General features: G+C 40.1%; 1 protein-coding gene across 5 annotated transcripts in view; it reads left to right on the top strand.

Moving 5' to 3' along the window:
- LOC127956360 (uncharacterized) overlaps positions 1–3,929 on the top strand; it is a 216,496-nt gene extending 212,567 nt beyond the window's left edge. For 2 of the 5 annotated variants that reach the window (XM_052554221.1, XM_052554219.1), the window contains 4 exons: positions 822–1,006; positions 1,204–1,309; positions 1,540–1,638; positions 1,827–3,929. In XM_052554221.1, the coding sequence (XP_052410181.1) occupies positions 2,800–3,714 (915 nt within the window). In that variant the 5' untranslated portion in view covers positions 822–1,006; positions 1,204–1,309; positions 1,540–1,638; positions 1,827–2,799 and the 3' untranslated portion in view covers positions 3,715–3,929. The other 3 variants (XM_052554222.1, XM_052554223.1, XM_052554220.1) reach the window with 3 other exon arrangements.
- Positions 3,930–11,414: the final 7,485 nt, after the last annotated feature.

The following is an 11,414-nucleotide window of genomic DNA, read 5'->3' as shown; positions in this document are numbered from 1 at the left end:
CAGTCTTTGAGACATAAGTAGTCAAATCAGGAAATGATTCCTCTGAGCGACCGAATGCGCGGCCATGTTGAGTGTACCAGTGTGCGTTTTGTTGAATGGCGAAATCGAATATGTTGCCCTCACACAAATGGTGTTTATTTTGAATAGTAATGCCTTGGGACCATCCTTACGTCATTATTGTGCGTCTTTCTTTATGCGAGAAACAGACCGTTTCGTAGACAAATTAGAATATGTAAAAGTGAAACATGGCCATTTAAAGCAAAACGCAAAAACTAAAGGTCCAAATAAAGGAAAATACTTCAATAACAAATGTGCACATGGTAGTTTAACACACAACGCCAAAAAGAAATGAGTTCCAGAAGACAAAGTTTTTGATGGTAGTTTGAAAGAAGGTGAGTAGTCTATTTTAAACATAGCCACTTTTTCAGAAAATGTATTTTAGATGTATCAAGTTAACACTGAATAAACAAATCTGACAACTCGTCAGTGTCAAATAAAGACGTCCGAAATTAGCAGAATCTGTTTAAAACGCACGAGCCCATTTGTTAGATATTTTACGTTGCTTTAACTTTGGTTACGTTTTGGAAAACGTTACTAACATATATATATATATATATATATATATATATATATATATATATATATATATATATATATATATATATATATATAACACGTATTTTTCTTATATAAAATGCCACAACAGATTAAAAAAATTTTAGTCATGTGTCATCGACCAACATAAACAACAAATATTTAACTAGGACTAAAAGTAGAGTAAGTTACTGTTTGAATCTCATGTCCCTCTCAAACTTTCTCAGGTCAGGGATTTGCCTTCAAAAGGAAGGAAGAAGATGAAACATGAATATAGCAAACTTCTCAGAAAGGAGAGGAAGAAAATGCAAGCATCACCAATCCAGTTAGAGGAGGAATATCCCAAGCATCCGAGACATCTGTACCTGGCTGAAAAAGAACGACTAGATGAAGAAGAACAAGAAAAAAAGATGTAAGGGGAGAGCAGTAGATGAAGAGACAGAGGCAGATGATGAACTAAAAACTGTGTTAGATTTACCTTTTACTGAGAAACAAATCTCAAACACAACAACTGAATAAACTACTGTCTTTGATTCAGCTAATGAACCAGCAGAGTCTGACAGGTACAGTAACAGATCAAAAAGCCACATTTCTGATTTGTGTCTTCAGCTCCTAGAAGACTCCATTCATCCAAAGGAAGCAGTAAATGTCATCGTATCAGAAGACAAAGCAAGAACATGAAAGGATAAAGGAGGAACGTGCAAGAAAACGAGAAGTGAGGAAATAAAAACTGTCAAATGTTTTCTCAGTGCTAGAGCTAACAAATGCACTTCTTTAATCCAACAGTATGATGGAATTGTTGTACAGTTTTCAATTTCCTAATCAATCTCATTTGTGATGACATTAAGGAAGACTCGTTATGTCACACAAACCAACACATTTTAATCATCCTCTACATTCTTTAGCAAATGATTTATGCATGTTTTATTATGCGTGTCTGTGTAGGAATTCTTGAAAGACAAAGCTCAGCGAGAGGAGGCACTGAAAAATATAAGGAGAAGAAAATGGCCACATATCAGTTGTTGAATAGAAAAACTAAGAAAGGTAAGCCCAACCTCAATCTGCATACAGAGCTATTGCTGCAAAAGATTCTCAAGCTCAGCACAAATAATTCACTAACAACCATAAAATGAGACTGTTTAAAATTAAAATGGACCATCACACAATAAACTGCAGTTTGGGTGAGTTTTTTTTATTGACCACAATTATGTGCATAACTTTGTCTTTCCCAGTAATGTCTAACCAAGATGGTGGGATCTAACCAAGATGGCGGCGCGTCCACACGCAGCAGCTTCTCTCTGTCCGGACAGAATGGTGTTTTTGTGCTTTATGTCTTGTGAGTCGCAGAGTTTTTGTACGTCGTCATCGCATCTACCTGTCTGTAAGCGCGCATATAGTCGCGAGTTTCTGCTCGATGTTGGCAGAACCGCATTTTTACAGTTAAACTCCGCGCATGCGGAACAGCTACGGGATCTCGGTCTGCTACGGAGGCCTTCACCATCACCAACACCCACTACTGCATCTCGCCCACAGCGGAGGCGCCACAAGCGGTGTGAGAGGAAGCAGAAGAGGGGGAAGCGCGGAGGTATCCGGGCTAGGCTAACGGCTAACCCACACAAGCCATCTATCCCCACCATAGTACTGGCTAACGTACGCTCGTTGGACAATAAACTGGATTACATTCGATTACTACGCTCAACTCAGAGGAGTTTAAGAGACTGTTGTGTTTTTGTGTTCACGGAAACATGGCTCAGCAACAGCGTTCCAGACGGCGCTATTCAGCTCGACCAGCTGACGTGCTATCGAGCGGACACGGGCTTTGTGTTTACATCAATGGCACGTGGTGCCGCGATACTGTTGTGATCAGCAAACACTGCTCACCCCTGGTGGAGTTTATGATTATTAAGTGCCGCCGTTCTATCTGCCGAGGGAATATACTAATAACATTATCAGCAACAGGAACAACGCACTAAATGAACTGTACCAGCACATCAGTGAGCAGCAGAAAGCACACCCCGATGCTTTTCTCATCATAGCTGGGGATTTCAACCATGCTGACTTAAAGAGTGTGTTTCCAAAAATACACCAACACATTAACTTTCCAACACGAGGTAATAACATTTTGGACTTTGTTTACACCACACAGAGAGGAGCTTACAAAGCCCTCCCCTCCCCCACCTCGGAGCCTCAGACCACATCACTGTCATGCTAATGCATGGATACAGACCACTCATTAAAGTCGCCAAACCAGTTCACAAACAGATTAAAGTGTGGCCAGAAGGATCATCAGAGGTTCTTCAAGACTGCTTCAACACAACTGACTGGGACATGTTTAAGCAGGCTGCCATATTCAATAACACCACTGACCTCCAGGAGTACTCGGAGACTGTCACTGCCTACATCAACAAGTGTATTGATGATGTAACGGTCACAAAAACCATCACCGTCCGGGCCAACCAGAAGCCGTGGATGACAGGGGAGGTCTACAGACTCCCGAAGGCACAGAACGCTGCCTTCAGAGCTGGAGATGAGGTGGGCCTGGGAACAGCCAGGGCCAACCTGTCCCACGGCATCGGAGAGGCTAAGAGACAACACTCCAGGAGGATAGCTCATCAATTCAGTGACAGCAGAAACACTAGGAACCTGTGGCAGGGGATACAGACCATTACGGACTACAAGCCCCCACCACGGACCTTTGCTAGCTTTGAGCAACAAAACAGCACCACTGCACAGAAGACTCCACCTCCTCCCGGCGACCAGGTGATAATGCTGACCCCAGACAGCGTGAGGAAATCCTTCAGCAGGATCAATGCACGCAAAGCTCCGGGTCCTGACAACATCCCTGGGCGTGTACTGAGAGACTGTGCAGCAGAACTCACTGATGTCTTCACAGACATTTTCAACATCTCACTGAGTCAGGCTGTTGTTCCCACATTTTTTAAAACTACCACCATCATTCCAGTCCCGAAGAAGCCATCTCCATCCTGCTTCAATGACTACCATCCTGTTGCACCTAACCCCATCCTCATGAAGTGCTTTGAACGGCTAGTCATACACCAGATCAAGTCTGCCCTCCTTGGACCCCTTCCAGTTTGCATATCGGTCCAACCGCTCGACTGATGATGCCATCTCCACTACCCTCCTCTCAGCACTCACACATCTGGACAAAAAGGACTCATATGTCAGAATGCTGTTCATTGACTTCAGTTCAGCATTCAACACAATCATCCCTCAACAGCTCATTTACAAACTGATCCAACTGGGGCTCAACACTTCGCTGTGCAACTGGCTGTTGGACTTTCTGACTGGAAGACCTCAGGCAGTACGGGTTGACAGCAACACATCCAGCACCATCACACTGAACACTGGGGTCCCCAAGGATGTGTGCCGAGCCCCCTCCTCTTCACTCTGCTGACCCATGACTGCACACCTTCACACAACTCCAACCTTTTTATTAAGTTTGCAGATGACACGACTGTGGTGGGTCTCATTAGCAACAAAGATGAGACAAACTACAGGAGCGAGGTGAGCCGCCTGTCCGGGTGGTGCAGTGACAACAATCTCTCTCTGAACGTGGAGAAGACGAAGGAGATTGTTGTAGACTTCAGGAGAGCACACACTCAACAAGTTCCTATGAGCATCAATGGTGCGACTGTGGAGAGAGTGAGCAGCACCAAGTTCCTAGGTGTGCACATCACAGAGGACCTCTCCTGGACTGAAAACACAGCAGCACTGGCCAAGAAATCAAAACAGTGTCTCTACTTCCTCCGCAAACTGAGGAGAGCCAGAGCCCTGCCCCCCATCATGTACACCTTCTACAGAGGCACCATCGAGAGCATCCTGTCAAGCTGCATCACTGTGTGGTTAGGCGCCTGCAACGCGTCCTGCCGAAAGACTCTGGAACGCATAGTGAGAGCAGCTGAGAAGATCATTGGTGTCTCTCTCCCCTCCCTCCAGGACATTTATGGAACCCGTCTCACCTGCAAAGCCCTCTGCATCCCAGGTGATCTCACCCACCCATCACACAGCTTCTTCAGCCTGCTGCCATCAGGGAGGAGACTGCGGAGTCTCCAGGCCAGGACCAGCAGACTAAAGGACAGCTTCATCCACTAGGCTGTCAGGAAGCTGAACTCACTCCCGAACTCTCCCCCCCCCCCCCTCTTCTGCCCCAGGCACCACTGAACTATGAACACCCCCCCCCCCCCCCCCAGATACCTCCCCCCACTAATATACGATGACATGCACCAGTCACTTTGTGCAGTATTGGTCTGCTCACTACCTCATTCTCCATGGAACTGACGTCATCCCACTACCTCATCAGTCAGTTAAATAAAATAACTGTTCTTGAGCCCTTTGCCACTTTTATCAGACTTAAGCTTTTGTTTTTGCACTAAATAATCTTTTATCTGCACTGCTGTTCACTTCATTGATTTGCTCTCTATCTGCCTTTTGCCTTGCACTGCTTTATTTAACTTTATTTTAAATTTTATTATATGTCTTTTTTAACATTCCCTTATTGTATAGTTGTATCTACATTTTATATTTTGATCTAGATTTTTAGGCTTTAATGTTATCTGTGTGCACCGGGGGTCTGAGAGTAACGCAATTTCGAGCAAGTTTGGAGCCCATGAAAGTGCGTCTAAATAGTATGTCAAATAAAAATTAAAACTTGTGGTATTGAAACGCAAAAATGGACTTACACAGGTTTCATGTACATATGATACCCCACAATCATAAACCTACCCATCGTGTAACATATGCACTCCAAAGTAAATTTTTGCATTTTAATACCACAAGTTTTTGTTTTTATTTGGCGTACTATTTAGATGCACTTTCATGAGATCAGGTTAAAAATGCTTTCAGAAGATGAACTGCCTAAAAGTGCTTTCTTTAAACATTTATAGAATTTTGGGTAGCACTTTATTTTACAGTCCTGTTCCTCGTGTACATATGTACTTATTACAGTAATTACAATAACTATGTAATAACTAGGTACTAACCCTGAACCTACCCCTAAACCTAACTCTACCCCATGTAGTTACCTTGTATTACAGAACTTTCTTAGATAAATACATTGTAAGTACAATATAAGTACATGCACGTACACGTACTGTAAAATAACGTGCAACCGAATTTTGAATAATTTCTCTTTTACTTCTAACCATTCTTTTAAAAATACTGTTGTGACATAAGTGAATTCTATATTTTCTTTATTAGTTGAAAATAATTGATATCAAAATAAATGGACAAAAAAAAAAATACAAATACTAAGATTTGTTGATAAAGCATGAAAATTTTCTTAACAGAAGGCACTGATGCATTAGTAGCAATATAAGAAACTCTCAGTAGAACCAGTAACTGTAATGTGATTTCACAAACCGTCCTCAGAGTCATATGGCTCCTCCCTCATTATTTGACTACTCCCCGTCATCATAGTCTGTTTTTTAACAAACAAAAGCACATTTTCATATCATTAAATTATAAATATAATGATTGAAAGTAGATGTAAAAAGGTAACAATAACCAACCCAGCATATTTCTCTCATCTTCCCGACTGCTCTTCACATCATCACACTCCTCCATACTGATCTCCCTCTGATACACATGTGAAATAAAACCTCACATTGTAATGTGTTACACAGCTTGTGTCACTGATCTCTTTCTCCTCATGACTGTCTGAGACTATTAGATTAAACCCGTTAAACCTATGATGATTAATTAACGGTTTAATTATGTAACATGTTAAATATATATATATATATATATATATATATATATATATATATATATATATATATATATATATATATATATATATATATATGTATGTATGTGTGTGTGTGTGTGTGTGTGTGTGTGTGTGTGTGTGTGTGTGTGTGTGTGTATAATACAGTATGTTATGATAAAAAGCAGTTCTGAGTGACTCACCTGTTACACATTTAAAGTTGTCTAATAATTATGACATCATTATAATGCTCTGGTGAGTCCACTACACATACATGAAGATAGATACAAAAACAATTTATCATATCAGTACCGAGTAGGTCTGGGCGATGTATTGAATATCAAACAAATTGTCTGCTTTTTTTTGTATTATCATTGGTATTAACAAGGCCAAAAAAAAAATGGATACAAAAAAATTAGAATTTGAGATTGGACATATCAATAACAATATCGCCTGAACTTTGTTCAGATTTGTTGAAACGAGGCAGTGGATGAGATTACGGAGTCAAATTCTTTGTTTGACTCCTCCACATCATCATAAAACAACTTTACTCATGTCAAATGCTGCAATTCTATAACATTTTTTAAATCTAAATGATTTTTTTTTAATTATAATAGAAATATTGAAATATAAATAAAGATGTTAATATAATGAGAACAAAGTGTTATAGTAACTTACTCAACAGGTTTCTCATATCTTCACTGACATTCATGTCTCATGACACACACTGACATCATCATACTCCTCCTGAACTGTCTCTGATCAAGAATGACATAAAAACATCTCATATCAGTTTATAAAACAATTTATCAAATTTGAAGGATCCCTTTTCCCTTCAAATATCTAATACTCATCTAAACATGAAAAATGTAGTTCTGTGCATCTCACCTGTTACCCCTTGAGAGATTCGTCTATTAATTATGACATCATAATTTGCTGCTCTGTCCACGATACATGCAAATATGAGTCAAAAATCAACAGAAGGCAAAATAAAATTTAAGACTGTAATGTCAAATATTATCTATAAGAATCTTGATTTTAGAATTAAAAAAAGAAAAAACGTAAAAAAAAGTAAAACACCTTTTTCAATATCAGAGTTCAGTCCACTCATCAGCATCTTCATACCCAGAATGCAGTTCTTCAGAGACGAGACTCCCTGTTAAAGAAGAGCAGAGCATAAACATGTTAATCATTACAAACAAACTGAATCCTCATTTCCTTAATTATTATGTAGACAACACAGTATGAATATTAATTATTCACATTTAAAAGCATTATAGACAGAAATCCCTTTTTTGTTAGGCCTATTAACAAACACACAAGTATCCTCACATGAACCCATTCCTCACTGCCTTCCAGAAATGCACACACACACACCTGCACCTACACTTAAAAATATATGAATACATCCTTATGACAATCTAAAAATACTCCCAGGAAGAGATACTCACTAACACACACACACACACACACACACACACACACACACACACACACACACATAAACATGCACCTGCAGCTCTGTGGTCTTCTGACAGGAATTCTGTGGTTTGAAGCAGGAGGTTTAACAGGACTAATAATAGATGAACATCAACTGTCTGACAGACTCTTATTAATGCTATTAAATGATATTGATGGATCATGTCTCACCCCTCTGAGTGAAATGATTGTGTCTGTGCTGTGCTGAATCATAAACAGTGTTGTGCAAGTTACTTCCAAACTGTAATACGTAATAGATTACTTGTTACTGTCATTTAAAAGTAATTCCTTACATTACAATATTACTGTTTCAGAATTGTAATGCGTTACATTACTCCTGTATTACTTTTGAGTTACTTTCACCAAAATAACTACAGAAGCAGACCTGCCAAATTTGAAAGTTTTTTTGAGTACCATCAACGTGGTGGGAGGGGTTGGGGAGTTTGTTTGGAGTAAACAGTTTACGTTTTACAGATTACGGTTTACCATTTAAATATCATCCTACCTGAGCATATGATTTTTACCAATCCATATTCGTTGCATATACTATTGTCCCCAGGGTAAAATCATATATTTGATCTCTTTAAACTCTAAATAAGAAAGGTGCATAAATACAATTCAAATCAAGTTGTGTTAAACCTAAAATATCACCAAAATATCTGATTAATCCAAGTCTAATGCATGCTGCAAGCATAAAATGCATCTAAAACATGCATCTTTTAATGTAATTTAAATTTTTAATACACAATACCTCTGGAAACATCCATAGTAATATTACTTAATATACATGGATATTTAAAGTTCTAAAATAATATACACTGAAAAAACTAAATTTTCAGCTCCAATTATTTATTTTTTGGGTAAGAACCCACAAACTGTACAGTCAGTTATTATTTCAAATTAAACATCATCAGTGTGATACAAGACCTCTCCACTCCTCATCATACAGGAGTTTAATAATTGCATATTTTGTGGGAAACAATAAATACATCTTTGATAAAACATGCACACTAGTGTACTGTTTACCTGAGCATGACTGCTACTTTCTCCTTGTGTATGCAGTCATGTTTTCTCCAGCCTGGAGAAGAGCAGCTCCACAGGGACGTCTCATTCCCCTCACACTCCACCTCATCCAGCCAGGGGCGGACTGGGACCAAAAAGTGGCCCTGGACTTTCTGGCCCACAGCAGCCCACCACATCATAACACATCTGCCCGTTTTGATGTCATTTAATATTTAAGTAAACAGGGATTTTAACCAATAGGGCAACTGATCCTCCGTTGAAACAACAACAACAACAACAAAACCCTGCGCGCAGCAACTGTTCATTTAGCGACTCCCAGTGAGTGATACATGCTCATCACGACACAAACATTCTCCTAAGACTCACACTTTGCATTCACTTAACAGATCCATTCGAATCATGCATGAAATATAAGTTTATAAAGTCAAACGATAGCTTTATGTGCTTTACCGATGAACTTGAAGTCTTTATTCAGTCAAGATGTTCAATAATAGATCATCTTTGGCTCGGTAATACAAGTTCATGATCCGATTTGTGAACAGATTATTCTTTTGAGTCATTTTTTTTAAATAATAATTTCTTTTATTGAACGAAACCAGTGTGGAAACCAATGGTCCACAAACTGGATAGATCTGAGGTGCAGGGCTCGTAAAATCGCTTGCCCGACGTCTCAGGTCTATTGTGTTTTTCAGTCGGCTCCAAAATATACTAAATCTTGCTGATTCAAGCATTTTAAACAATTTGCGCACATTCGGAGCTTGCGCGCACACGTTCAAAGCATGCGCTGAGTGCAGCATTTCAGACAATAAGTGTACACAGAATTAATTAATCTTTAGCGTATCGTAACTTCTGAATGAACACATACACACAAAATTATCTCAAAATAATTGTCTCTGCAAGTATTCTCGTAAACACTTTCGGTTATGTTTTAAGTGAACGTATTGAGAATGAGAAGTTGTCGTCATAGCACAAAGCCCCTCCCTCAAAATCACTGTCTCCGCCATGTTGGCAGGATACGGGCGGCGAAACAGGATTGTTTACATGTGTTGTTAACTCCGTATTAGAGGAGGTTCTCGCAATTCTGCACTATTTTACCATCCCTGGAAGTTACTGCTGTGTTAAAAACTGCAGATATGGAAAACATAGGAACAATGGAATACAGTTTTTTTCGCAAAACAGCGGGATTTGGAGAAGCTCTCAAGCATCCAAAATATCGACCCATAAGAGCTCCCTGCAGCAGCACAGAGACCTGGACCATTTACCTCATGCACACATATTGACATTGGGAATTATATTGTTTTTGTTTTAAGTTTCTACACAATGCAGGAGTTTAAAAGCCACAAGTCTTTGGAAAGTTATGAGGCTTTCTGCTGTGGCTGGGTCCATCTACAGCAGGTGATGAAAACAGTGTTGTACTGGCCAAAGTAAGTTTATTCACATGCGTTTTAGTGTATTGTAATTGCATTGCATTTAGAATGCACTTTTTGACCAAAATGACAAAGTAATTAACTGCGACTGTTTCGTAAACACTAGATTGTAACGAGATGTTCAATGTATACAAACGTTTCCAACATGTTTTGATGTAGGCTAAAGCTGTGTATGTTTAGATATGATTTGATTTTAGCCCAGTGACACATACTGTATCAGGTTTTTGTGTTCGGGGCTGCAAAGTGGACAAACCAGTGCTGGGTTGGCTAGGGTAATTAAATGTGTGATTGCAAGATGTAAATGTCCTGGATATATTAAAGCCATTATAAGCGTGAATGCAAGGTGACTTACATCGTAAACAATATAATTCCCAATGTCCATATGTGTGCACAGAGGTAAATTGTTCAGGTCTCTGTGCCGCTGCAGGGAGCTCGTATGGGTCGATATTTTGGATGCCTGAGAGCTTCTCCAAACACTGTTTTTTTGCGCTTGGTGTGAGCTTGTTCCTGTAAAGTCCCCTTTCTTTCGCCTTATGTTTTTGCATTGCTTTACTTTCTTCCTTTTCTTTCTCGTATTCGTAGATCCGTCTCGATCTGTTCCGCCGACAAAATAAATGCGCAAAAATGAAAGCGCTCTGAAATGTTTAGTCGCGCCTCTGTGAAGTTCTGAAGGCATTGCCCCTGGCAACCGATAGCGTATCCTGCCACCATGGCCGATCGGCTCAGACCCCTCCCAAATCAACCCAAATCGGCATGTGACTCCTCACTCTCAATAGAGTGGCCTGCTGCTCAGAGAAATTCTCTGTACCGGATAAATCTGTCTCTCTCTCTGTAAATTAGATGACGTGAAAGGGGGCGTGTTTCAAGATAGGCAGTGTAGTGAACCAAACTAAACAGAGAGGGAGGGCAAAACACTCACATGCAAACGAAACATGCTCCTTGTCGGCCGCGAGATGTAATATTATGATTTCCGTCATTTATATATATTTGTGTACCAGGTGGGCAGGCCCACATTGGCCAGAGGCCCACTGGGAAAAGTCCCGGTGCTCCAGATGGCCAGTCTGCCCCTGCATCCAGCCATACGTGTCCAGAACCAGGACCAAACCAGGCTGGTACCTGCTGGTTACTGAGGGCCACTCCACACTGCAGCTGTCTGCACACCACAT

The sequence above is a fragment of the Carassius gibelio genome, chromosome B4 (genome assembly GCF_023724105.1).
Source record: "Carassius gibelio isolate Cgi1373 ecotype wild population from Czech Republic chromosome B4, carGib1.2-hapl.c, whole genome shotgun sequence".
Lineage (NCBI taxonomy): Eukaryota > Metazoa > Chordata > Actinopteri > Cypriniformes > Cyprinidae > Carassius > Carassius gibelio.
Note: the sequence above shows the minus strand (reverse complement) of the source record. Positions and strands in the feature narration are given on the sequence as shown.